Source organism: Elephantulus edwardii, unplaced genomic scaffold (genome assembly GCF_000299155.1).
Source record: "Elephantulus edwardii isolate Elephantulus edwardi_28Jun2011 unplaced genomic scaffold, EleEdw1.0 scaffold00131, whole genome shotgun sequence".
Classification (NCBI taxonomy): Eukaryota; Metazoa; Chordata; class Mammalia; order Macroscelidea; family Macroscelididae; genus Elephantulus; species Elephantulus edwardii.
In genome coordinates this window covers 7,059,302-7,086,608 of record NW_006399881.1, presented here as the reverse complement: position 1 = coordinate 7,086,608, position 27,307 = coordinate 7,059,302, and the positions used below count along the sequence as shown (strand labels likewise).

General features: G+C 36.6%; 1 protein-coding gene across 1 annotated transcript in view; it reads right to left on the bottom strand.

Annotated features, from left to right (window-relative positions):
- Nucleotides 1-26,933, bottom strand: part of LOC102871799 (chromosome unknown open reading frame, human CXorf23) — a 122,324-nt gene extending 95,391 nt beyond the window's left edge. The window contains exons 1-7 of the mRNA XM_006893825.1: nucleotides 26,893-26,933; nucleotides 19,091-19,651; nucleotides 18,077-18,739; nucleotides 9,649-9,824; nucleotides 7,868-7,982; nucleotides 6,454-6,517; nucleotides 4,085-4,200 (exon numbers count right to left, since the gene is read on the bottom strand). Of these exons, the coding sequence (XP_006893887.1) occupies nucleotides 4,085-4,200; nucleotides 6,454-6,517; nucleotides 7,868-7,982; nucleotides 9,649-9,824; nucleotides 18,077-18,739; nucleotides 19,091-19,651; nucleotides 26,893-26,933 (1,736 nt within the window). The remainder of the gene's footprint in view (nucleotides 1-4,084; nucleotides 4,201-6,453; nucleotides 6,518-7,867; nucleotides 7,983-9,648; nucleotides 9,825-18,076; nucleotides 18,740-19,090; nucleotides 19,652-26,892) is intronic.
- Nucleotides 26,934-27,307: the final 374 nt, after the last annotated feature.

Genomic DNA, 27,307 nt, shown 5'->3' with positions numbered 1-27,307 from the left:
GGATAATTGGGATGGGAGTGTCAGAGACAGTGCGGTTGGCACAGGACAGAGCGGAGTTTAGGGCTGTTGTACATAGGGTCGCTATGAGTTGCAAGTGACTCGATGGCACATAACAACAGCAACACATACATATATGTATGAGCTCTGGTGCAATTTCAAAGGCATACATTTCGAAGCCAACAGTTGCTCTGTGGGAGAAAGATGGGTAATCTCTTGTGTGATTAACTGCCTCTGAAAACCCACCAGAGGTTCAGCTATGGGTCAGTTCTGACCCTACAGTACACAACATCTATATATGTTGTTGTTGCTATGTGTTGTCAAGTGACCTGCAACTTATAGCGACCCTATGTACTAAAGCTCTGAAGCCAGTCTCAAATGACTCCCAACACACTGACTCCCATTGCCTCAGTTACTGTATCAATTAATCTCATCTAGGGTCCTCTTCTCCTGTGCTGTCCCTCCACCTTTCAAAGCATAACACCCTTCTCCAAGGACCAATCCTCCTGATCACATGCCCAAAGTTTGAGATGGAGTTTCAAAATCCTAGCGTCCAAGGAGAAACCTGGTTTCATTCTTTCCAAGACAGACCTATTTGTTTTCTTGGCATTTCATGGTATTCTTCTCCAGCACCACAACTGAAAGGCATCAATTCTACTTCTGTCATCCTTTGTCACTGTCCAGCTCTCTGATGTATAGCTAGTAACTGTGAAGACCATGGCCTGGATTAGGTGCACCTTAGTATCTGGACTGATATTATTGATTCTCAGTACTCTAGAGAGGTCCTGACAGCAGACTTTCCCAATGCAATTTGTCTTCTGATTTCCTGCCTGCTGGTGTCAAGAGTGTTGATTGTGGAGCTAAGCTAGCTGTAACTGTTAACAACCTCAATCTCCTTTCCATCCATCATGGTGCTGCCCATTGATCCAGAGGTGAGAATCTTTTTCTTTATTTTTTTAATTTTGTTTTTAAATCTTTATCTTTTTGATGTTGAGCTTCAATCCATATTGAAGACTAAAGTCTTTGACTTTGTACAGCAAGCTCTTTAGATTATCCTCAGTTTCAGCAAGCAAGGTTGTGTCATATGCATAAAGTATGTTGTTGAAAAGTCTTTCTCCAATCCTGACGCCATATAGAGCCCTGCTTCCCAAATGATTTGTTCTGCATATACACTGGTATGGAGGTATGGAGATAGGATGCATTCCTGATTTTGAACCATGTAGTGTTTCCCTGCTCTGTTCTGAAGACTGCTTCCTGGTCCAAGTATAGGTTTCACATGAGCACCACCAAGTGTTCTAGGATTCTCATTCTTCTCAAGGTTAACCACAATTTGTTATGATCCACACAGTCAAATGCCTTTGCATAGTTAACGAAACACAGACATTCCTCTGGTACTCTTTGCTTTCTGTCAAGATCCACCAAACATTGGTAATAATGTCAGTGCCACGACCTCTTCTCAACTGATCATGGGCATATTCATGTCATATATTTACCATAGATTAAAAATTGGTGACTATCAATGAATAAGGTGTTAACTTTATTATTTTCAATTGTTTACTCTGCCTCAACTAGTAGTTTTACTGTTTAATTAGTCTCAAATTTATTATTAGTATCAGTTACAGTTTTAAATAAGCTCCATGTATTTTGACTGACAGAGAGCTAGTGTAGTCATAAATTTGACATAAAAATCTGGTCATACGTTTATTGTTTTTTTCTTATTTCTTGACTGCTGCTACTATGGGTGTTGATTGTGACTTCAAACAAAATGAAATAATTAACAACTTTTTAAAAAATTAAAGGATATTAGTGATACATAGAAAAAAAATCTAGTCATCTGATATAAGGGTCTATGGAAAAACAAGTAACTCTGGGTATTTCTTCTATATTTGTTGTTGTTTTGTGCCATCAAGTTGCTTGTGACTCACAGCGACTCTATCTACAACAGCCCTAAACCCTGCTCTATCGTGTGTCAATCATACTGTCCCCGATACACTCACCCCCATTACCCCAGTCACTGAATCAATCCACCTCAAAGAGGGTCTTCCCTTCCTGTGCTGTTCCTCCACCCTCCCAAGCATGATGTCCCTCTCGAAGGACTGGTCCCTCCTTGCAACATGTCCAAAGTATGTCCAATGAAGCTTTAGAATCCTTGCCTCCAAGGAGCAGCCTGGTCTCACCCTCTCCAGGACAAATCTGTTTGTTCTCCTCTCCTGGCAGTCCAAGGTATATTTAACACTCTTCTCAAGTACCACAGATCAAAGGCATCAATTCTCTTTGTATCCTCCCTAGTCATTGTCCAGGTCTCTGACACATATGGGGAGATACAAATAGTCTATAAGAATCATGTACAAACTGTAAATTTTATTGTGGTCCTGGAGAAGAAGGCTGCTACTTGACAGTAAAGACTTTGAAGTTCCGTCTCACGTATTTTGGGCATGTGGCCAGGAGAGACAAGTCCCTAGAGAAGGACATTATGGAGGGAAGCGCAGGAGAGAAAGATCCTGGATGAGGAGTATTGACACGGTAAATAGGTAATGGAAGTGGGTTGGAGACAATGAGACTGGCTCAGGATAGGGTGGTTTTCAAAGCTACTGTACATAGAGTCACTATGAGTTGCAGGCAGCTTGATGGCTTATAACAACATAATGATATAAGGTCTGAGAACTGCTAAGGATTTCATATAGTTTTCAGAACTAGAGACAATGAGGGCCAATCTAAAATATTCAGAGTCCCTAAAAAGAGGAACAGGGTCAGTAGAGCAAAACAAAGATTTAATATTTATAACTTTCTCCTGTCATAACTATGGTTATTCTCATTCATTTTCAAATTGAGAAGATGCAGAGATTAAGCAAGTTTGCCAAAAGTTAAACTGTTTATAACCTGGCAGAGGTGAGAAATGGACTTTTGTTTCCCCTACACTTTTTACTCCTTCTGCCTTGTTTCATAGGCAGGCATCCAAGAAAGGTCCCAAAAGAGAACTATAATGACCTTAGAAAATTTTGTACTATTCAAAGAATAACTAGAGTCCAAAGGGCAGAATCTCAATCAGTTTAGCAAAATGGTCTAGAAACAGCCTGGTTCCTAATGGAGAAAACCTGTTACACTCCTCTGTAGAATTATTTTTGTTGTTGGTTGTAGTGTGCCATCAAGTCAGAACTGACTCATAGCTGACCCTCCAGCAGGTTTTCAGAGGCCATAAATTGCACAGGAGGAGAATGACCATCCTTTTCAAGTAGAGTAACTGGTGGATTTGAACTACGTGTCTTTGGGATTACCACTAGGCCACCAGTGGTAATCTTAGTATTCACTAGTACTCTATAATTATTTTGCTTGTTTAAATCAAATAGCATATGATGGTTACTGAATAACTTTGAAACATTTTAACAGAGTTCATGTAAACATGAAAAATAAATTTGACACCTCCATATTAATCCCAGCTTTATTCACAGTAGCAAAGAGTTGTAAACAACTTAAGTGCCTATCAAGAAATGAATGGAGAAGCTGTGGTATATTCACACAATGGAATACTACACTGCACTGAAAAACAAGGAACTCACGCAATATTATTCAAAATAGGTGACCCTGGAGGACATTATGTTGAGTGAAATATCTCAGTCACAAAAGGACAAACACTGCATAGTGCCACTGTTGTAAAATGTGACTGACATCTGGGTTGGGGGGAACCTAAGAAAAGAGGGGATAAGTAATATATACTGCACTGAAACAGATGAGGGAGTGAACTGTTTAATAGGGACAAATGATTAGGTCTTATTGTCATGACAGGAGTACAGAATGAAGGCCGCATAGAGGAGTGGACTTGGGGGGAGGGATTATATGAAAGAATTTTTCTTTTACTTTTCAAAGAGAAGAGCGAACTGGGGGGAGAAGGGTTGGGCAGGGATAAAAGTGCAACAATGAATGAATGAATGGAAATCCAAAGTCTCTGTAAATTTTCATTAAAATTAATAATAATAATAATAATAATAAAAGATAATTAAAAAATTTAATTCCCACGCTAAAAAAATTATCTTAACACGAAAAAAAGAGAAAAATTCTTGATAACAGTATGTTTTTAAACCCTAATTACCTGTCCGAGGCACTAGCTACTTGAAAAATTTGTCCATCTTCAAACTGCAATCGTTCTTTTCTCCTTCTCTCAATGTCATGTCGTAAGTCATTTGGATCTATCACTTTAACTGGACTCTGAGAAATTTTGACAAAAGATAAACAACTCATATTACTGTTAGTGTCACAAAGATCATCTCAAATCAAATAAAATCCTTAGCAAAAGTCCTAAACTATCTTGTACTCATCCTTTACATGGTAGTACAAATTGATAACCTATTTTGAGATTCAATTAACAATATGCAGTCAGAAAGGTTTGTAACATTGAGCTGGAACTCCCATTTATGAAATTTAACCCCAAGAAATGAGAAATATTCCAAATATATTTAAAGTGACAAAAAATTGATGTAACTTAAATGCTTTAAAAAAAATTAAAGGAGAGGGGAGCTCTGGTGGCCTAGTGGCAAGAAGCTGCATCTACAATCCCAGAGGTGCACAGTTCGAATCCACCAGATGCTCTGCCGGGGAAGGAGGGGCAATCTCCTCCTGTACCAGTCAGATCTGATTTGACGGTACACGCACACAAAAATAATAAAATTAAAACAAAAACAAAAAAAAATTAAAGGAGAACAAACAACAAATAATGGTGAGGTTGTGGAGAAACTGGAACCCTTATTCACTGTTGGTGGGAGTGTAAAATAGTGCAACCACTCTGGAAGGCAGTATGGCGCATTCTCAAAAAGTTGCAAATAGAAAACCATTTGATCCAGCAATTCCACTACTGGGAATATACCCTAAAAAAACCAGAACTGCCATCCAAGCAGATATATGCACACCCATGTTTACTACTGCTTTGCTCACAATAGCAAAGAGTTGGAAACAAGCCAAGTGCCCATCAACAAATGAATGGATAGAGAAGCTGTAGTATATTCACATAATGGAATATAATGCAAGACTGAAAAACAAAGAACTAATATGAAGTATTATATAAAATGGGTGGCCATGGAGGACATTATGCTGAATGAAATATCTGTCACAAAAAGAAAAATACTGCATAATACCACTGTTATAAAACAGGACTGACATGGGGGTTGGGGGAAAACTAAGAAAAGAGGGGATAAATAATGTACACGACATTGAAAAAGACGAGGGAGAGAACTGTATAAAAGGATTATATGATTAGGTATTATGACAAGAGTCTAGAATAAGAGCTGCATAAGTAAAGTGGTCGAGGGGCAGGAAGACAATTTTTTTTCCAAAGAAAAAAGCGAACTGGCGGTGGGGGTCAAGGAGGAAAATGTGCAAAAATGAATGAATACAGAAATCCAAGTTCTTTATAAATTTACAATAAAATATCAATAAAAAAATTAAAGAAGGAAAAATTAAAATATCGTGAATTAACTCAAAGGAATAATAATTTAATTTATGTTAATTAAGACTAAGTAACAACATGGAGATATACTGAAGAGTTAATTAAAACCAAAAATCTCCATTTAAAAGGTCATGGGAAGTTCATATAAAACAAATGCTTTTATGGCTTAAGTAAAAAGAAGCGTATAAAATGGCATATACTATATAGGAACTATGTTAAAATACAAGATAAGACCACCAGAAAAGATGATAAAATACTTTGCACTAGTAGTGAGTGTACTAATTTGATGATTAAAAGTTCTCTATCATTTACTTAATAAACCAATTTCTCTCTGTAAGTTCAATAAAAATTGTAACCTTTTCACAAGTGGAAAAAATAATACCCTATCAGGAATATATTAAAATCTCTCCTCTATAAAAATTCCTCAGACATAATGAATAAAATAACAGTTCTAGAACTTGAGACAATCCTAAAAAAAAGCCAGTTTTCTTCCAGCTCTATCTTATCACCTAATTTTTCAAACCAACAAAGAAATATTAAAAAGGGGAGAGCTAGCTGAGGGCACTGAACAAGGACAACAAAGAAATTTCATATTATCTCCATTACTGTACTAGTTTGTATTCCACAGGATCTTTTGTATATGTAACAGTAAACAGAAAGGAAATTACAAAAAATAAAATTTAGCATATATGTATTCATTCTATGTACAATTTAAAAATAGATTATATGACTGCTTTGGAAATATAGGTACCACGCTTACTTTTTGCAAGCTATACACAGTAATGCAATGACTATTAAAGGCTGTAATTTTGTGGCAATTTCATAAAGCTATCCTGTTTTTTCAATATTCTTTCTTCAATCTCACTGATAATCAAAATCCCTTAGATTTTTAAATCTCAGAATTCTGGGTCTTAAATCCTTATTGCTCATCTATCTTAACTTTTTCTACTATCACCAATGCCCTTTCAGTGTATCAATATACCAATAATAATACCTCATCCAAAATTGGATTTACTTACCTGACCTGATTCATAGTCCATACTTTGTTTATTCTGAAGCTCAGTCAAAGACATATCTATTATCCTAAAATAATAAAAGGATAAAATTTAAAACTGCATTATGTATTTATAAATTTTTTTTTTGTATTTATAATTTTACTCCATTCACTACAGGATAGAATTTGAAATCAAGCTTCTGTCCCTTGGAAAAAGCAAAAGAAATATGCTATCAGATGATTTTCATCCATTTGGCAGTCTCTCCTAGAACATACCTATCTTGTGAACACTATAGCTTACCTACCCACCTGCCCTACAAAATATCGAAATTCATTGCTGCTGAGTTGATGATACTGACTCTCACATCAATCCTATAGGACAAGGTAAAATTGTGCCATAATGTCCCCAAGGCTATTAGACTGCCACATCTTTCTCCCAGAGTGCCTTGAACAGCCAATCTTTCAGTTAGTAGCTGAACACTTCACCATGAGCTCCTAAACTGTTCTCAAGTCAACTCATTCTGTCATGTTAAACTCTACTCCAGTGACATACTATATTCTATCTTTGATTCGATGCAGCTCACAAAATAGGCTGTACCACCTGCTCGGCCAAATGCCAAAATACATGTTTTCATCCAGTTGCCCTCCAAATACTTACTGACCACATGAAGCAACCCCACAATTTCATTGGCTTCACAAGTGTCTTTCATTCTTCCAGTGATAATGTCAGTATGTAACTACTCCACACACAGAAAAATCAATGTTGTTGTTATGTGTCATCCAGTCGCCTGCAACTCATAGCTCTGAAGCTTGCTCTGTCCTGAGCCAGTCTCACTGATTCCGACACACCTAGCCCCACTGCCAATGACTGTATCAATCCGTCTCATCCAGGGTCTTCTCCTGCGCTGTCCCTCCACCCTTCCAAGCATGATGTCCTTCTCCAAGTATCCCCTCCTGGCCAAATCAATGTTGTTGTTAAGTGCCATCGAGTTGTAGATGACTCATAGCAACCCTATAAACCAAAGACCTGAACACTTGTATAACTTTCTTCGTTTCTCCAAGTTTATAGGGTTTCCAGAGTCAAGCTGTTTCATAAGTGGATGCCAATCCTGCTTCCAAGCTTGTTTTAATCGGGGAGCTCCACCAAACATTGTGTCTTAAACATTTACACAATGTTAGCTGATTGTGAAACAGACTATCAGCTACTCCCATTCAAGCTCAAGCTGAAGATAAATTCACAAGAACCAAAATTTGATCCTGAGTCTATCTCACCTGAATTTAAAAACCAACTCAGCAAGAGGTTTAAGCTGAAGGTACTGAAGACAAACTTCAAGGCTTGAGTTGTAATACTTAATAGTTAAGTCCAGAAGAGTAAATTCAAGACACAAGACTTTCCTGAATCTCTTTTGAGGGTTTATTTATATACATTAAAGCATTACCTGTGAATCTGAGGACCTGATTTCAGTTTAACTTCATCCACATGTACATCTTGTGTAGTTTGCAATTTTGAAAAACGTTCATGTAGAGTAATGCCATGTGTTGGAAAATAATCTTCTTGAAAAAGAAAAAAAAGGTTTTATCTCAATGTAAAGTAATTCCACTTGAGAGTATATAAAAACAGGAAAGAGGGATTGTTTTAGTAGACATCCAAGCTATTTTCTCTTGAAAATATGTGGACTCTAAAATCTATTTTAGATTTCTTCATAGTACTTAAGTGCTCTCCCAGGCCCAAAGCCCATAGTGAAATCATGATTTAGTAACACAGGGATTCTACTTCTATTTGGTATGCCTGCTTACTTGTCTGAAGGGGTAGGAGACCCTCTCAAAATAAGAACCTTCCTTCTCCAGTAAAATGTTGCTATATCTAGGAAATAAAGATAGCTCTGCCATTCACTTAGGGTAAAAGTGAACCCTAACAACTCTGAAAAATTAAAAACAATCAGTTCACGGTTCAAATCCACCAGATGCTCTGCTGAAGAAGGAAGAACAATCGCCTCCTGTACCAGTCAGATCCAATTTGACGGTACACACATAATAAATAAAATAAAAAACAAACAAACAAAACAAAACAATCAGTTCAAAGGTTAATGTTACACATATACAATTCAGAAGGCTTCCTAATGTGATCTGACTTTAACTCATGAAAACATTCAAATATCCACTAAGCTACAGGTTTTTAAAAGTACAAGAAAAAAGATAATGTACTTGACTAATCAGAATGCTATATTAGCAATCCTTTACCCCATTTTACTATGCTAGTTTTGGGACAACTTCCTGAACTTTTCTCTAAAATCACCTCCCTTTCTGCCAGAAATTATATTTCCCATCAAATGAAAAAAGAAAAAACAACAACAACAACAAACCACCCAGCAAAAACTCTCCATTATATATATATATATAAAAAAAAAAAGAACAAGCTTTTGATTGGAGCATGAGGGAAAAAAAAATATCATAATTCTGTTGGCAAAGAAGGGGTAGAGTTGATGGAGGTAAACTAGTTCAGATAAATGGTCTATTGTAAAGTAAATGTATGCCTTAGTTTGAGGGAAGCAGAGATAATAAGTTATGAAAACTATTTTAGGAAGATAAGATTAATTGCAAGTATCTACTAAGAAATCGATAATGTTTTTAAATTCTTAAAGGTTTCTAGTTTAATTATCTACAATTTGGGTAGATTGCTCTATATGACCGAATTTTCGAATTAATGAGAATTTGTCAGAAACTAAAATGAACACAAAAAGTGAGCATAAATCTTTAAATAATTTATTGTACAATTTTCCAGTGCCATAAACAGGTATGCCAAATCAAACTAGGATCTTTTTATGATCACCAAGCATCATCTTTATGTCATGGAGTCCCAGTTATGCCATCAAGGACCTTTAAGAGTATCATGACGTGACCCAGATGCTAAAATTTCTTGAGTTTCTTATCTGCTGCTTATTGGTTTTTTTTTCTCTGTTAGAATATCAGCTATTATTTCTTATTACTCTCCATACACTTTTCTTTTCCAGCAACTCCTTCCTTAACTTACAATTTCAAATTGATGAGTAGAAGTACAAGGTTATTAGAATGACATATGTAAAGCAATAAAATTTGCATAAAACAGTATTCTCTAAAATTGATTTCCTAGTAAATTACAGCAAACATCTTTACCTATCTTCACGAAAAGCTGGCATGTTATTTTTGTGTTATCCCTAATGTATGCGTAAAATATACCAACCTTTAAGTTGATGGATTATTGTTATAATTTCCTGAGTAAATTCTCCTGTAGGTTTGTTTTCAATATTCTGAGTTGAGTCAAGATGTTCAAACACTGGATGAAAGTTTTCACTTTTCCTGCCAACAGCAACCAAATCATGTGACATCTGTCTCTCTGTGGAATAGCTAGAAGCAATCCTAGAATAATTTGCAAATGTTTAACTAAATATTAATCTGTTTTGCTGAGAAAATAACTTATTAATGTTAATTAAGACAGCAATAAGGCTAAATAAAAAGATGTTTAACTTCCCTCTTATCATCAATGCACGAAATTATATGTAATAAAATATGTATGATAATTAACAGGAGAAATTAGATATAGACACAAGGGTTTGAGTTCTCCTTTTCAGATCAAAGATAATTAAACATTTGTTATTTTTATAATAAAATCCTCAAAAATCCAAGTTAAACAATTTTCACTTAAAAAATACAAAACACCATTAGAAACACTCAATATGCAAAAGAAATATTTTTTGCCTTGATTATTGTCTACTCCCAAATGGCCATAAAAGCACAAAATTTAGCAAGCCTATACTTTCTTGAAAAAAAAATTAAGGAGTAATAAACAGAAGAGTATAATTAGAAAGCAGCAAAAGAAAAATTTCTTATACTGTCCATATCAGTTTATCAGTAATAAGTTCAGAATAGGATTTTGGATCTGTGTTAAGAGATGAAATAATCACTTATAAATCTTCCTCTCAGAAAATAGTTTTCATCATTAATAAAGTTGTAATCATTAGCACCAATCATAGTATTCACCCTAAATGTACCTTTAAATAAATGCTGTCAAGTATAATTATATCCCAGCGGTATACTTTATGAATCTGTATATTCTTTAAGAACTCACCTGATTTGTAGGTATTGTTATTAAATGATGATTATAATGTATAGATAATAATTATTGAAGGCTTACCTAATGCCAAGCCCATGTTTAGAGTTAGACATTTATTTACTCTATAGTAGCTCTCTAGGAAATCTTCCTGTAAGTATCATATTGGAAAACTATAATTTATTCAAAGAATGCTTTTATTGCTTAAATTCTTTCTCTTAAACCTGTTTATGGGTCACAAAAGAAAATGTCTCATTACTTCATGCATACATTTCACTTTGAGCCCAAAACGACACTAACAAGCTTACACACATCTTACTCCTCTGCACTTAAGTCTAAATGGGCTTTCGGCTCTTCTCCTAAATCTAGTATTTCTTCTTCCATTCAAAGAATTGAGACTCACACCTGGAGGGATTCTCTCAGTATGTTACCAGCTTTATTCTAAAGACAAATCAAAAAGTAGACTCTGAAGTACATTTATATTAAATAGAAATATTTAAAGGTAGCCCTTTGGAATAAATTATCTAAGTACCCAAAACAAAAATTCATCTTACTGAGGGAGAGACACTTGGGGTGTGTATATTATTTGTTTGTTACCTAGAAGTCATAGAGAAAAAACTACTTCAGGGGCGGGGTTAATAGATATTCTCTGGTTAAAGTAAAAATTAGCTTCTCTATTCCAACTGACTGGAAGAGATCTATATTTGTTCCTATCACAAAGAAAGGTGACCCAACAGAATGTGGAAACTACAGAACAATCCCACTGATTTCACATGCAAGCAAGATTTTACTGAAGATTATCCAAAAACGACTGGAACAGAGAGCTACCAGAAGTCCAGGCTGGGTTTAGAAGGGGTCGTGGAACTAGAGATGTTGTAGCTGATGTTAGATGGATCTTGGCTGAAAACAGGGAATACCAGAGGAATGTCTATCTGTGTTTCATTGACTATGCAAAGGCATTTGACTGTGTAGATCATAACAAACTATGGCAGACTCTGAGAAGAATGGGAATCCCAGAACACTTGATCATTATAATGCGAAACTTATACTTGGACCAGGAGGCAGTCATCAGAACAGAGCAAGGGAACACTGCATGGTTCAAAATTGGGAAGGGCGTAAGCCAGGGATACATCCTATCTCCATACCTTTTCAACCTATATGCAGAACAGATTATCCAGGAGGCTGGGCTCTATGAGGAGAAATGTGGGGTCAAGATTGGTGGACGATTTATCAACAATCTGCGTTATGCGGATGACACAACCCTGCTTGCTGAAACTGAAGAGGACCTGAAGCGCCTGCTGCAGAGTGTCAATGACTGCAGCCTCCAATATGGACTGAGGCTCAATGTCAAGAAGACAAAGATTCTCACCACTGGACCAACTGGCAGCATCAGGATGGATGGTGAAGAGACTGAGATTGTTCACAGCTTTAGTTTGCTTGGCTCCATAGTCAACAGTCTTGGCACCAGCAGCCAGGAAATTAAAAGGCGCATTGCCATGGGAAAGTCTGCTGTTAGGGACCTCTCCAAAGCGCTGAAGAGCAATGGTGTCTCTCTGGAGACTAAGGTGCGTCTGATACAGGCCATGGTCTTTGCAATCACCTGTTATGCATCAGAGAGTTGGACAATGACCAAGGAGGATAGAAGGAGAATTGATGCCTTTGAGCTGTGGTGATGGAGAAGAGTACTGAGAATACCATGGACTGCTAGGAAAACAGATTTGTCCTGGAAAGGGTTAAACTGGGTGGTTCCTTGGAGGCAAGGATTCTGAGGCTCCGTCTAACATACTCTGGACATGTTGTGAGGAGAGACCGGTCCTTGGAGAGGGACATCATGCTTGGGAGGGTGGAGGGACGGCGCAGGAGAGGAAGGCCCTCTATGTGGTGGACTGATTCAGTGACTGGGATAATTGGGAAGGGAGTGTCGGAGACAGTGCGACTGGCACAGGACAGAGCGGAGTTTAGGGCTGTTGTAAATAGGGTCACTATGAGTCGCAGGCGACTCGACAGCACATAACAACAACAACAACAACAACAAAGTCCATTCCAAATAAATACAGTTTCCCAAACCATTTTAGAGGGGGAAAGAGCATTTTTTTAAGGCACTACTATATAAACTGGTATTTCCACAATGGGAAATCAACTAGTATCTTTTTCTTAAATTTGTTATAGCCTGTTTCTCCCAAGATAAAATAAACTCATAAAAGCTTCTGATTATTTTTTTTTACTGGGTACTTATTAAAATCGACTTGTCTGAGTTGGTTCTGACTCAGTGGAGTTTGGGTAATTATTTAAATTAGATACTGGCTTAATTATTTTCCCTACCCTACTCAATGCTTCACCCCATGAGAGTGCTGTGGTATTACTCTGATGTAGTATTTCATTCCTGAAATTTGTGTTTAAATTTGCTATCTTTTGAAATATACCTTAGCATCCCCTCACTGTATAATTTTTAGTTAAAAATGTGATAATTTTCCAGAAAAAAGGTATGTATTCAGGTAAAAATAGTATAATGTGAAATTTTAGTCTTTTGAAAAGAACTATGACACACAGATAAGGACTCTGCGGTGGTGCACGGCTAACCCAAAGACAAACACTGATCTGGCAGTTCAAACCCAACAGCAGCTCCAAGGGAAAAAGATGGACAGTCTCTTTCTGTGTGACTTAACAGCTTTGGAAATGTTATGAAAGGTCAGCTATGGGTCACTCTAGATTCAAGAGGGAGGAGTTGAGTTGATGACACTCACTTTTACATTTGTATATATAGTATCTTCTGGTTCATACTTTCTTTTTAAACTATTTTTTAAAGCATGTATTTATTAACTAGTAAATAAATTATGAAAATGTCCCCATCAAAAGTAGTAAGTTAAAAAAGACAAAAATATTCTCAAATGAGATGCAGTTTAGGCAATTTTAAAAATTAAAGTACAGTCAAAACCTGTATTCTAATATCATGTCTATTACTGGTCTAATTCACTCTATGAAGTCCCTTTGTTAATCTACTCTTTTTTTCTCCCTCTGCATATGGATATTTTCCCTGATGCTCTGCCTAAATGTCACAAAATATAAAAAGGCTACATTAAACCTTACTTTCCTCTTGTACACATTTAAAAAAAAAGGCAAACACAACTGCATGGGAAAACAGCCAGTAAACACAAAAATCCCAACAGCAAGGATAAAAACCCTGTCCACTATAAGTTTTTCATAAAATCCAAATGACATATGGAAATCAAATTTCCCTTTTTATTCCAATAAATAACTAATACATAATAGCATTCTAAGGTGGACTAGTGGCAAGAAGCTGCGCTGCAATCCCAAAGGCACAGGATTCAAGTCCACCAGCGACTCTGCAGGAGGATGGATAATCTCCTCCCATGCGATTAGCTGCCTCTGAAAACCAGCCAGAGCAACAAGACCTGGTTGAGGGCTTTTGTATTTAAAAGGTGGTGGTTCTATTTTGGAGGAACATTCTTCTAAGCAATAGAGCACTCTTCTGTCAATATGCTACACTGAGGTTAAACTGTGGATGCTGGGATGCTGAACCTTGTGCCACTGGAGTCTCAAATGGCATAATGGTTACCCAAGGTGGACAGTATTTAGTGGAGCTCCCATTTTAAGACAGGTGTAGTTGCAGGAGTAGCAACCACTTCCTAAGCAACATGCCTCTGGAAACTATGAACTTTGAGAAACGACAGTTATCAAAAGATTTCAGGTCTTTTTTTCATAGAGGTGCTATGAATCCTGCTTGATTCGATAGCAATCAACAATAAAAATAAATGCACAAAATTAAGCTTACTTTTTTAAAAAAGAGAATAAGCTCTCTAGATTTTAACCAACAAACATTACCTCTTTATACTCTAATTATTGTAATTATTTTAATCTTTTCAAGCTAAGGGAAATCTAATTTGTGTTAATAGTTGGGAACAGATTTCCATTAAGGGCATTAACTACATCTGTTTTACGGTCACTTCACCAGTCCATGCATAATTAAATCCAATCTCATTAAACTCTTGAAAATCATTCATCAATAAACAATTACAAATCATAAAGAACAACTTTGCTGCCTATAATACTTCATCATACTGAAAAGGTGTATTTATTCTCCAGGTCTTTGAAGAGATTTGTGGTGGTTTATAAAGAACCTTTTGCTAGTATAATAAATGCAGTGAAAAATAGTGGAAGGCGGCTACCACAGAGCTGTCCTGCAAGCCTTTGTCAGGTATGACTGAGTTGCCTACTCTGTTGAGAGGCTCCACTGACGGCATGAGATTTCACAAATGTATAGTTTTTCAAGGGGAAAAAGGGACACAGTGAGCTCCATTTTTAATAGCTCATAATTGTGATACATAATATAAAGATCAAACTTCCATTTATCAGTAAAGTAACTAACTTTAGTGCTACTAATGAAGTCTACTAAAACAAAACACTTAAAAACTAGTATTTCTATAAAAATGAAAAGGAATTAATTCCCTTTAAGTCTGAAACACTTGAGGAATAAATATGAATTATTATTACTTTCATATAATTTTTGAAAAAATTTTTAAATATTTTTGTGTATTTCTTTGCATGTAAATTTTACAAAAGAAAAAACCTGTTAATGGCAAGACTGAAGTACTTAAAGAGAAATATAAAGATGTCTAAAATTTTCTGTAAAATAAATAAAAAAAAGGGGTTCAGAGGACAGATATGTGATTAAAAACATTAATTGTAGACTGTAGGTAATGGCTGTAGGTGTTCACTACATAATTCTTTCAACTTTTCTGTATGTTTAAACATTTTCATAGTATTGGAAAGAAAAAAATGTTTAAGGAATATTCTTAAATTTGATGCTTGCAGCAGACTTTGTGCTACTGAAATAAAAAACTAGTAAGAAATATAATAACCCAAAAGTTATTTAAGGCATACTACATGAGAAGAGGTAACAAAGATATTAATACAGTATTATAGTCAACATAAAAAAATAACAAAAGGAATTATACTAAAATAGTTAATAAAACTGTCCCAAGTTGGTACGATTCTGGGTGATTTTTTTCACCCATTTTTTTCCAATTTTGTATAATTTACAAATACTTTCTGCATACATACAAAGATTATTGTTGTGTGCTGGCAAGTTGGACCCATAGCTGACTCTCCCGTGGGTTTTCAGAAGTACGTAGCACAGGAGGAGACTGTCTACCCTTGTCTCCCATAGCAGTTGATAGGTTCAAACAGTGTGCCTTTGGGGTTGTAGCAGTTTCTTAACACTAGGCCAACAGATACATAGGTATATTAATTATTTTGCTAGTGATTATCAACAACTTCGTCTTACTTGGATCCACAATTAATGAATCACACTGGGAAAATCTGAAGTTAGGGATCTCTCTAAATTATTGAGGAGTAATGATGTCATTTGAGGACTAAGGTGTGCCTTATTTGGGCCATGCTGTTTCCAACCTCTTGGTATGCATCTGAGAGTTGGACATTGCATAAGAATGACAGAAAAAAGAATATCTAATGCCTTTGAACTGTCATGTTGGAGAATAATGCTGAATATTTCATGAACTTACAAAAGAACAAACAGATATACCTTGGAGAGGGTGCAGTTAGAGTGCCCTTTGGAAGCAAGGATGATGAGGCTTTGCCTCATGTCCTTTGGGTATGTTGCTAGGAGGGGATATTCCTTGGAGAGGGACATGATACTTAGAAGGTGGAGGGTCAGTGAAGGAGAGGAAGACCTTTCACCACGTGGACTGACATGGTGATGGCTGAAATAGGCTCTAGTGTGTCAGGAAGTGTGAGATAGGACAGGGTTCAGATCTGTTGTTCCCAGGATCGCTATGAGTTGCATTCTACTTGACAGTACCTAACAACAAGTATAACGAGCGTAAGGAAAAGGGGGGCATATCTAACTTCATGGAATAAAAAAAAAGTTTTAAAAAAGAACAATGGGCTTATCTACTTGCCCCTCCTCCTTCTGTCCTACCCTTAGTAGTTTTCTGTTTCTGATAAAGCTATGAATCAGTTGTGACCATAAAAGCATCTAAATATGTTAAAGTAATAAGCTGACTTTACTAATTCTCAGAAATCTATACACAGAGGTAATTCTCATAATGGAAAATGGCTTGCAATGCAATATAACAGACGACTACAGTAGTGTCGTCTTATTTAAGAATCATTAAGAGATAAACAAAATTTCTTATAAAAAGGTACCTTCCAAGATTTGTCTACGTTCCTTCACCTAGGAGACCTTAGTACAGAACCAGGCTAAGTCTCTCACTTCCTTGAGTCACAAGGGGACACAAGGGTTTGAGTCTCAATTTCTCTCTTAGACAAGTCACTTCCTCTCTCAGGGTCTCACATTCTTCCTATATAAAACCAGAGCCTACTAAGGTCTCTTCTAGCTCAAAAATTCCCTGAACCTGAGTGGGCAGGGGGGAAATCACAAGGTCACACAAATTGGTGGGTGAAAGGAGTGGAGGTAAGGGAAATGGGAAAGATCCAGTGGGGATCAGGAAAGATAGGATAAAGAAGGGCATGGTTTAACAGCGATTGATTTTATAACACAATGAATGAGAATGACTATACGAAACACAATACGGATGAAAGAAAGTATAAAACACAATGTATACAAACTTTGTATGCAAACCAATGTAAAGTTAAAAATAAATAATTTACATGTCTGACACACTCCCAATACAGATACCAAATTCATTTTTCAAAGATATTGAAAGGGACATTTTCAAGTTCATTTGGAGAGAAAAGAGACTCTCAAATAAGAAAAGTACTTAAAAAAAAATTAAGTGGTAGGCATTGTACTTACCTGATCTCAAAACCTACTGCACAGCAGTAGTAACCAAAACAGCATGGTACTGGTACAATGACAGGCACAAAGACCAGTTTAACTAACTGAGAACCCAGAAATGGACCTATCTATCTAATATCTAAGGTCATGGTCGCACAAGTGGCAACCACTTCCTAAACAACATACCTCTGGAAAGTCTATGAACTTTTTGAGAAACGACAATGGTTATAGAACGGCTTCAGGTCTTTTGTTTATAGGGTCGCTATGAGTCTTGCTCGACTCAATGGCAATCAACAACATCTACTCTATGATCAGCTGATATTCGACAAGGAAAGAAAACCTATCAAATGGGGAAATGATAACAATGTATTTTAATTTTGTAAATAAACTACTATAAAAATAACTAACTAAAAAGATTCCCTGAACTCAGACAACAGGGACACAATCTCCAAGAAACTGGGGAAGGAACAGTTCCTTGAGCACCTTTCTCAGCCTATCCTGGAATAAATATAGCAACATGACAACACACCAATTCAGGAAGAACAACAACTCCAGGTTCTGCCCTGTACTGAACAATCACCTCGAAATACAATGTGCAAAGAAGCAGATATGAGATCACATTCTGAAGCACAGATCCCACCTTCATCAAAGCTCTACTGAAAATACCCAGGGAATCCTTTCCTCTCAATGGACTCTAAACACTATCCATTCCATTTTTCAAAGCTGTAAAATAAAGGTAGCAGAAATAGTTAAAAAATGTTAAGGGGAAAATGAAGATAATACCTGGATGGATCTACTCTATTCTTCACATTTACTTTAATTGTTAGAAATTTCTTCTGATGACTAAAATATGTGGATTTCACATCTGAAAGGTTTTTACTTTTATCAAGATAGTTGCTGGAAGAATTGCTCTCTTTTGTTAAATTCTCTTGTTTCTTCATTTCCCCCTCCAGTTCTTCATTAAAAAGCCTCAAATCAGTAACAGTTTTACTTGAACGAGTACCAGCTGTGCAGTCTCTCTTAGTTTGCTTAAAAGGTACTCTGACTAGCTCATCGTTAGTCTCTCTCCCTCTGCCAGCATTAAAATATTCTGATTCTCTTGTTACAGGGCCTTTTTGAAAATTGTTCCTTCTATCTTTTTCCTTGGAGTACTTCTGAGTTCTTCCATCAGAAAAGTCCTTGTTCTCATCTGAGGGTTTGGTGTGCCTGCTGCGGTAGTCATAGGATATCTTGGTTACTGAGTCGGTCTCGGAGTCTTCTTCCTTGTCAGCATGAGTCTGCAGTTCAAAGTTCTTCTTTGAACTTTTGTTTTCTTGATAAGGTGAATGAGAAGGCATGGACTTCCACCTCGGATGCTTGGCAGGCTCTCTTCTTTCATACCTCTCCACGTTGTCAGGTCTTTCTGGCGCATAGTGGAATTTTCGGAAATGACGATCTTCAGGATACCTGTATTAACATAAAGCAGTTTATACTTAGTCCAGAGAGAAGAAAGTGAAAACTTTATGTGTATAATGCTGTACAGCCTGGCTTTAAATGCACAATGCAAGGGCACGTTTAGCCATAATCCCTCAAACCAATTCACAAAGGTACAGGTTGTTAAAAAAGAGAAAAATTTGTAAAAACTATAGCCATTAACCTGATTTATCATAAAAAATAAATACTCCACTACTATCAGTAGAATATAAAAATTACAGTGTTATCTTTTTAGACAAAAAGCCAAGGTCACTATCTTCAACTATAAACTTTTTTCACTTGGGACTTTATATTGAGTTACTCAAGTTTAATGTTATCCTATACCTTTTCTTAAAAGAGCTCCTTGTCTCAAAGTCTTCAGAATTTCTTCTGGGTGTCTGGGGATACTGTTTTTCTTTTGTCCACTGGGACCTAAATTCATCTTCATGCCACTTTTCTTCTAATTGGGAAGAATTTGCTACTGACCTCTGAGGTGGTTTTCCTCTTTTCCCACTTCCTCTACCTCTGTAGTCATCAGGAAAATACCTTCCTCGCTCTTTCTGGGGATAACAATTCCTCTCATGTTCAGAACTACTTTCTGCGTATTCTGGCATATACTGAGATCTTCTATTAACGGTCCCTCTTCCTGGTGAATAAACTTGGTAGGGCTTATAAAAATTTTCTGAAGTGTTTCTTCTTAGGTTTGGGGAAGGTGATCTATATTCATAAGGCCGGTAGTACATATTTTCACGAGAAGGAGTGCTTGTATTACTCTGCCTATATTTCTCATTGTCCATTCTCCAAGCAATGGGTCTTCTGGGATCCTTCCTATAGTCAGAGCCATAATATCCATAAAAATGTCTTTGTTTATAGTTGTCAGAATTTCTAGGTACTGGTGATAAAGACCTATGTAAACAAACACAGAAAAGTTAAGTCTACATAAATAAAACTTTATTAAGAATATCTTAATATGGCCTAACTAAAATATTTCTTTTTCCAAATGTTCTACTGATTCATTTATTGGAACTGATTAACACTGCTTTATCTATGTTCTAAATTATACACTGGAGTTTTGATTATAGTGCTACTCAATTTAACAAACATACTTTTTCCATCCAAACTAATGTTTTCCATGTGGATACCAAAGCAAGTTGAACCCATACACTGATTTTCAACAACAGTGCTAAATTCAATCAAGGAGGAAAGAATAGCCTCTTTAATAACTGGTGATGAGGCAACTGTATTGGCACATGAAAAGCTTGCTCAAGAACTCAGACTGTATACAAATATTATTTTCAAACAACGATCAAGAATTTAAACATAAGAACCAAAACCACAAAACTCTTAGAACACACAGAAATAAAGCTTAGGGATCTTTTTTACAGTGGATTCTTTCATATGACACTGAAAGCACAAGCAATGGACAAATTCATCAAAATTAAAACTTTTGTGTATTACATAAACAGGTTAAAAGCCAAAGAATGGAGTAGAGGCAGGGAAGGAAATCATACCAAGTAAAGAGTAATCAAAAGAGCAGGAATAACAAGATTCATATCTCATAAATAAACTTGAAGTAAGAATTCATTTATAAGAAACAAAGGATATTATATGATGATAAAAGAAATCACCTACTCAGGAAAACACATATAATTACAAAAATCTACATAATGAACATCAGAGCCCAAAAGGTATATAGCAAGCTCTAACAGAATAGAAGAGAAACAGATCTAAAGTAGGAGACTTTAACATATCAATTTTGATAATAGATAGAACAATTAGAAAGAAAGTGAATAAAGAAACAGAAACCCTGAATATCATCATTAACCAACTGAACCTAACAGATAAGTAACATATATAACATAACCACGTAACAAAAGCACAACGCACATTTTATTCCACCACACACTAATCAATTCTCCAAAACTCTTTTTAGGACACAAAATTTTAATAAAACTGAAAAGACTGAAACCATACATCATTTTCTCTTGACCATATGAAATGAAGTTAGCAATCAGTAACAAGAAGAATGAAGATAAAATGAATGCGAATAAAACAATTTAAAACATTTGCAAAGCACTTGAATAGACATTTCACCAAAGAAGATACACAAATGGTCAACAAGCACATAAACAAATGCTCAACATAATTAGCCATTTGTTGTTGTTATTGTTGTGTGCCACTGAGTTGGAACCGACCCATAACTGAACCTCCAGGAGGTTTTTCAGGAGCAGTAAATCACACGGGAGGAGACTGTCCATCCTTCTCCCATGGAGCAGCTGGTGGATTCAAACCATGTGCGTCTGGGATCACAGCACAGCTTTTTAACACTAAGCCATCAGACCTCGCTTACTAGTCATTGTTGTTATGTGCTATGGAGTCGACTGTGTCTCACAGCGACCTTATGTACAATAGTTCTGAACCAGTCATTAGGGACATCCAAATCAAAACCACAATGAAATATTACTCCATTCACACTAGGATGGCCATGATCAGAAAGACTGAAATCAAGTGTCAGAGAAAACTGGAACTCTCGTTCACTGCTGCTGGGACTGTAACACAATGTAGCCTCTGTGAAAAACAGTGTGGTTCCCGAAAACATTAACCACAGTATGCAAACCATATAAAACAAAAATAATTAAATAAAAACAAATAACCCTCCTATTAACCACAGAAGCATGACATAACCCAGTAATTGCACAGTCGGGGATATAATCAACATAACCCATAGCAGCAACTGAAACATGAACACTAATGTTCACTGCAGGATTAGTCACAATATCCAAAAGATGGAAATGATCTAAATGTCTGTCAACAGACGGATGGATAAAGAAAATGTGGTGCATACATACAATGAAATATTTTTTAGCCACAGGGAGAAATGAAGTCCTGATACACACAATTACATCAATGAACCTTCAAAACAATATGCTGTGTGGACTAAGTTAGTGATAAGAGGACAAACACAGTCTGAGCTCACTCACAGCTGGATTAGTAAAGAAACAAACTACGGAAAAAAAAAAGAAACTACGAAGAGGTGGGAGGCAAGGGGAAAAAAGGAAGTTATTTCTTAGGGGCAGAGTTTCTGTCAAAGACGAGGGGAAAATCTGGAAATAGTTATGATGATTACACAGTATGATGAAAATTATGTTATTCAAATGTACCTATAAAAATGTTGAATGGCAAATGTTTTGCTTATAGATATTTATGACAATGTTTTTTCATCAATCCAACTAGAGAAGAACTAGCTGAAGTATGCAGGAGGATCCATGCTAGAAGCCTGCTGACAGCAAAACAATGGCAGTGATTTCAAAAAGACAGCCAGCCTCAAAAGCTTGTGCCAGGTTAACAGTCAGGTAAGCAATAAGCCAAAAGAGGGCAAATAAGTGTCTATGAAAGTCTCTGGCACACTAAACATAACCTCTGAAAACAGATTCTAACATGTTTATGATGGTATAATAAATCCAAATTCAGACCCAAAATGGATCACATTGCCTCTAAAATAATAATCTACTCTATTAATTGTGTCCAGGAACAAAAATAATATATTCTTAACATCAGGGGTGGTGGCACTTAAGACTTGACTCTCAGGCTTACTTTCTCCAGGAATTTTAAAAAAAGGTGCTACTGAGTCAACTCCAACTCATGGCAAGCCCAGTATGTGTCCGAGTAGAGCTGATCCATACACAGGGCTTTAAAAGCTGATTTACTGGAAGGAGATGACCTTTCTTTTCAGGTTCCCAGGATGGACTTGAACCACCAACCATTTTTATTAGGAGATGTAGTGCTTAAATTCACTAACATAGTTAAGTTGCTTCTCTTTCTCAGACCTATTCTCTTATATCTAAAATGAAAGGTCTGCTGTCCAAACAGCTTACAACTTTGGTGCATGTCTACTTTAACATAGACAACAGGTCCTTTCAATTATCAATACCTTCCTCAATACCTCAGCAATGCTAATGCTGAGTCTTTCAATTCTACTAAGGAGGAAGGCATCTGTATACAGGGTAACAAATCTGGGTTTCCCAGATTAAAAATCGGGAAAAGTAGAGTAAAATGATCTAGAACACAATGAAATACCATTTTTCGCCTAAGAACCTTTTACCCTATCTAATTTTTCCCTGCTAAGATTGCTGACTACAATATAATTACATATTAACATCAATAAAAACAAAAATCCTCACCACCGGATCAACAGACAAAATCATGAAAGACAGAAAAAAAATACTCAAGGACTCATTTTACTCCCACAAGCAACACCCTTGGTAGCAGCAGTCAACAAGCCTAAAGATATGTTATATTGGGAAAATTTGCAGTCAAAGACCTCTCCAAAATTCTAAAGAACAGCGATGTCAATTTAAAGATTAAAGTGCACCTGATCCACCTTTTCAATTGCTTTCTATGTACCTAGAAGTCAGACAAGGAATAAAGATGACAGAAGAATTGATGTCTTTGAATTATGGTTGTGGAGAAGAATACGGAATATCCCATGGACTGCCAAAAGAAGAAACAAAAAAAAAAATTTGTTTTGAAGGAAGTGCAACCAGAGTGCTCCTTAGAGGCAAGGATTTTGAAACTTCATCTCATTTACTTGAGGCATATTTTTATCAGGAGGAATCAGTCCCTGGAAAGAGGTATCTTTTGGGGAAAAGTTAGAGGGTCAGCAAAAAAGAGAAGACTCTCCATGAGCTGGATTGAGGTAGTGACTATGACAATGGGCTTGAAGAGGACACAGAAACCAAGGATGGCACAGATGGGGCAAGGTTCAGATCCGTTGTTCAGTGTCCCTGTAGCTGACTTGATGGCACCTAACAACAACAATCTCTCAATCTTCTGAGTAGTAAAAGGTGTGCTGTGGTGTAGTGGCACGTATATCATAGCAGACTGCTAAGAAGGTTGGTGGATCCAAAGAACCAACACTCAGTGGAAGAAATATGGGCAGTCTCTAGCAAAGATTTTACACCCTTGGCAACCCAAAGAAGGGTCACAATGAGTCAGACACAACTCAAGGGTAGTGGTGGTTCAGTGAGGAAGCCATTCGTGCAGCTTTTATCATCACTCTCTCATTAGAAATTACCATTTGCAGCTGGAGCATCAAAGAATAAACCTCTTTCCTTTTAGTGGCAAGTGTGTATCCTCCCAAGAAAGGAGGCAGTCAGGCATACATGGGATGTAAAGAATGGACTTGACACTATCTCCATTTAAAATCATCAATCTTGATGTACTAATAAACGTGTTTATGAGCTGAGGCAGAACTCTGCCATCTTAAAAAAAAGGCAGTCACTGGAGCCTCTGTGTACTTCCTTAAAGATTTCATCTTTCACTGATAAGCAGAAAAGCTTACAGGCAGAAGCAGAGGGCTTCCAGGTAGAACAAAACACTCAAGATCTCACTTTAATCTTTGCCGCACACTAAATAGTCCTTTGCTTATTATATTTCTATCATATGTTTTATTGTTATTTTATTTTTTAAGATTCCTTCTTCCAAAAGAAGGGTTGTTATCATTTCAAATTTAACTAAAAGGACAAAAGATGCACACAGAGTTTGTTGACAAACTTCTGTGGGGGTCTTTTTCAGGCACTGACAACTTTTCTTCCAAGGCACATAGCCTTGGAAGACAGATGTAGCATCTCCTTCAGAGGAGCTGGTTGGTGATCCCAGGATAAGAAGAAATGTCTCTCTCTGGGGTAAGAGTTGAACGGGTTTGCTTATTCTTGAGTGGAGGTTTCCTTAGTTGTGTCCTGCTTTATAGCATCCACCTAGCTAAATGCTCTGTAGTACTCTTAAGGGACTCAGGGGGAAAGAGAACTAATATAAAACTCATGATGCTTGCCACAAGTCATACTATCTCTAAGCCAGAAGCGTGTGTTGCAGGCTAATGGGTTAGCCTGCAAATAGAGTAAAACTTCACAGTTCTTGACAGAGTCGAGAAATCAGGAACTAATCTTGGTAGTCTCTTATGCTCCCTCACACATAAGGGTATCACAAAATGGCCTCTGTGATCCATCCATGTTAAATCATTTCTTACTTTACAATGCTCTTTCTTTCTGAAGCTATTCTTCATTACAATATGGTCTTATGAACTAAAAATGAAAACTGTTAAGAAATTGTAGTTGTGTGCTGTTGAGTTGGAAGTGACTCATAAATGACCCTTCAGTGGGTTTTCAGAGGCTTTAAATCACATGGGAAGAGACTACCCATCTTTTATCCAGGGAGCAGCTGGCGAATTTGAACCTTGTGCCTTTGGGTTAGCAGCACAACTTCTTTACCACTAGGCCATCAAAACTCCTGCAATAAGAAATTAGAAATTTCATAATAAAAAATGAGCCAGCACAATGGTCAAGTCACATGAACATGAAAACTCTTTTTTTTAATTATTGTTAAATTTTATTAGTTTTAGTGAACATTTACAGAGATTTTGGGTTTTCATTCATTCATTGTTGCAACATGAAAACTTTTGATGTTCTTTTTCTGCATATAACTATGGCCCTCTTTCTAAAATCCTAGAACATACCAGTCATATTCACAGCTCTATACCTAGAATATTTTTTCAATTTTATTTTATTAATTTTAATGAACATTTACAGAGTTTTTGGAATTCCATTCATTCATTGTTACACTATATTCCTAGAATATTTTTCTCCACTTTTTCTGTCTTTAGAAATTCTATGCATTCTTAATTGCCCATCTAAACTCCTGTCTCTTCTTTGAAGACTTTCTTAGTATCCTACTTTCTCCTACACCAAAGCAGAATTATTACCTCTTTGTGGATCCAGAATACTTTGCCCCAATCACTACAACTGAAAATTTCACATTGTGATACAGTTGACTATGATGTTCACATCCTAAACCAGTTGTATGGTTGCTATGATGCTAAACACTGTGACACTGATGTGTCAAATACGATAACAGTTACCCATGGTAGACAGTGTTTGGTGGAGCTCCCCGATAAAAAAAGGCTTGGAAGTAGGAATGGCATCCACTTCCGGAACAGCTTGCCTCTGGAAACTATGAACTTAGAGCAACGATCAAAGTTATACAGGTGTTCAGGTCTTTAGTTCAAAGGGTCACTATGAGTCATCTACGACTCAACGGCACTTAACAACAGTTAGGGTTCCAGTCATTGGGAAATGACATCATGCTGAGAGAAGTGGAAGGTCAGAGAAGAAAAGAAGATCCACAACAGGATGGATTGATACAGTAACAATGGGCTCGAGCACGTAAGGATGGCACAGGATAGGGTAAGGGTGAGATCTGTTGTACATAGAATTGCTGTGAGTCATAGAGAGAGCTCTGTTGGCCTAGTGGACAGAAAGTTATGCTACCAAGCCAAAGGTGGGTGATTTTAATCTGCGGCCCTCAGGCCTGATTTTAATTCTTTTTGGTCAAACATTCTTCTAAGTGGTATAGCACTGGTCTGTCCATTTGCTGTACAGAGGTGACATGTAGTTGCTGTGATGCTAAACACTGTGACACTGATGTGTCAAATGGAATAATGGTTACCCATGATGAACAGTGTTTGGTGGAGCTGACAGATTAAAACAGGCTTGGAAGCAGGAGTGGCACACACTTCCAAAATAGCTTGCCTCCGGAAACTTGATGATCTTGGAGAAACAATGAAAGTTATACAAGTGTTCAGGTCTTTCATTCATAGGGTTGCTATGAATCATCTACAACTCGACAGCACTTAACAACAACAATTCCTATCAGCTAGGAATGAGAAACAATGAATTACAAATGAGTTATTAAAAATTCCATTATTCTGCTGTAAATGAGAATAGAATATTTCCTAATTCCAAAGTTTTTAAAAGATATTATGGAAAAAATAAAACACAAGCCTAAAGAGTTCTAAATCACCCACAAATACAGAACAAGTTTACTGCTCTCAAAGATAATTTTCTCTCCCTCTCTCCTTATCTGTGGCTACTGCATGCCTTTTTATCATGGATTCATTCTAAGCCAAAAGTTATAATGAAATAAAGCTGTCAGCACCTAGAATCTGGACACATATCCTCTACCTCTACAAAGTACATACTGTGACTGCCAAGTCCTAAAACCTTGTTAAAATCCATTTTACCAGTACTGGTGAATTTGGAAGTTGTCACATACCACAAATCTAAGCTTACTCAGCTAGGCTAAGAAGTGCTCACCTTGGTTTCCACCTGGGGGATCTAGATCGAGAACTTGCCATCCTTTGACATGTGAGACACTATCCACTTTTCACACTGCAAAGAAACACAGTATTAGCAAGATTGTATAAAGAGCCTGTCATCTGGTCTAAAACTTGATGACTGCCATCAAGGAAAACTTACTCAACCCCATTATGCCTGTTTCTTTATCTTTAAAATGGGGAAAAATAATAAGACTCACCTTACTGAAATGTTGTGAAGGTAAAATTAAAGATCAAAAATTGTTTCTGTAAAGGGACAGACAGTAGAGCAACACAAGGTCTCTGTATTTTTTAAGCAATCCTTTAAAAAAAATACAAAAAACATTCTTAGCCCAAAAGCCATATAAAAATGGGCTTTACAAGTCAAGTGTACTGTAGTTTACAGACCTCTGAGT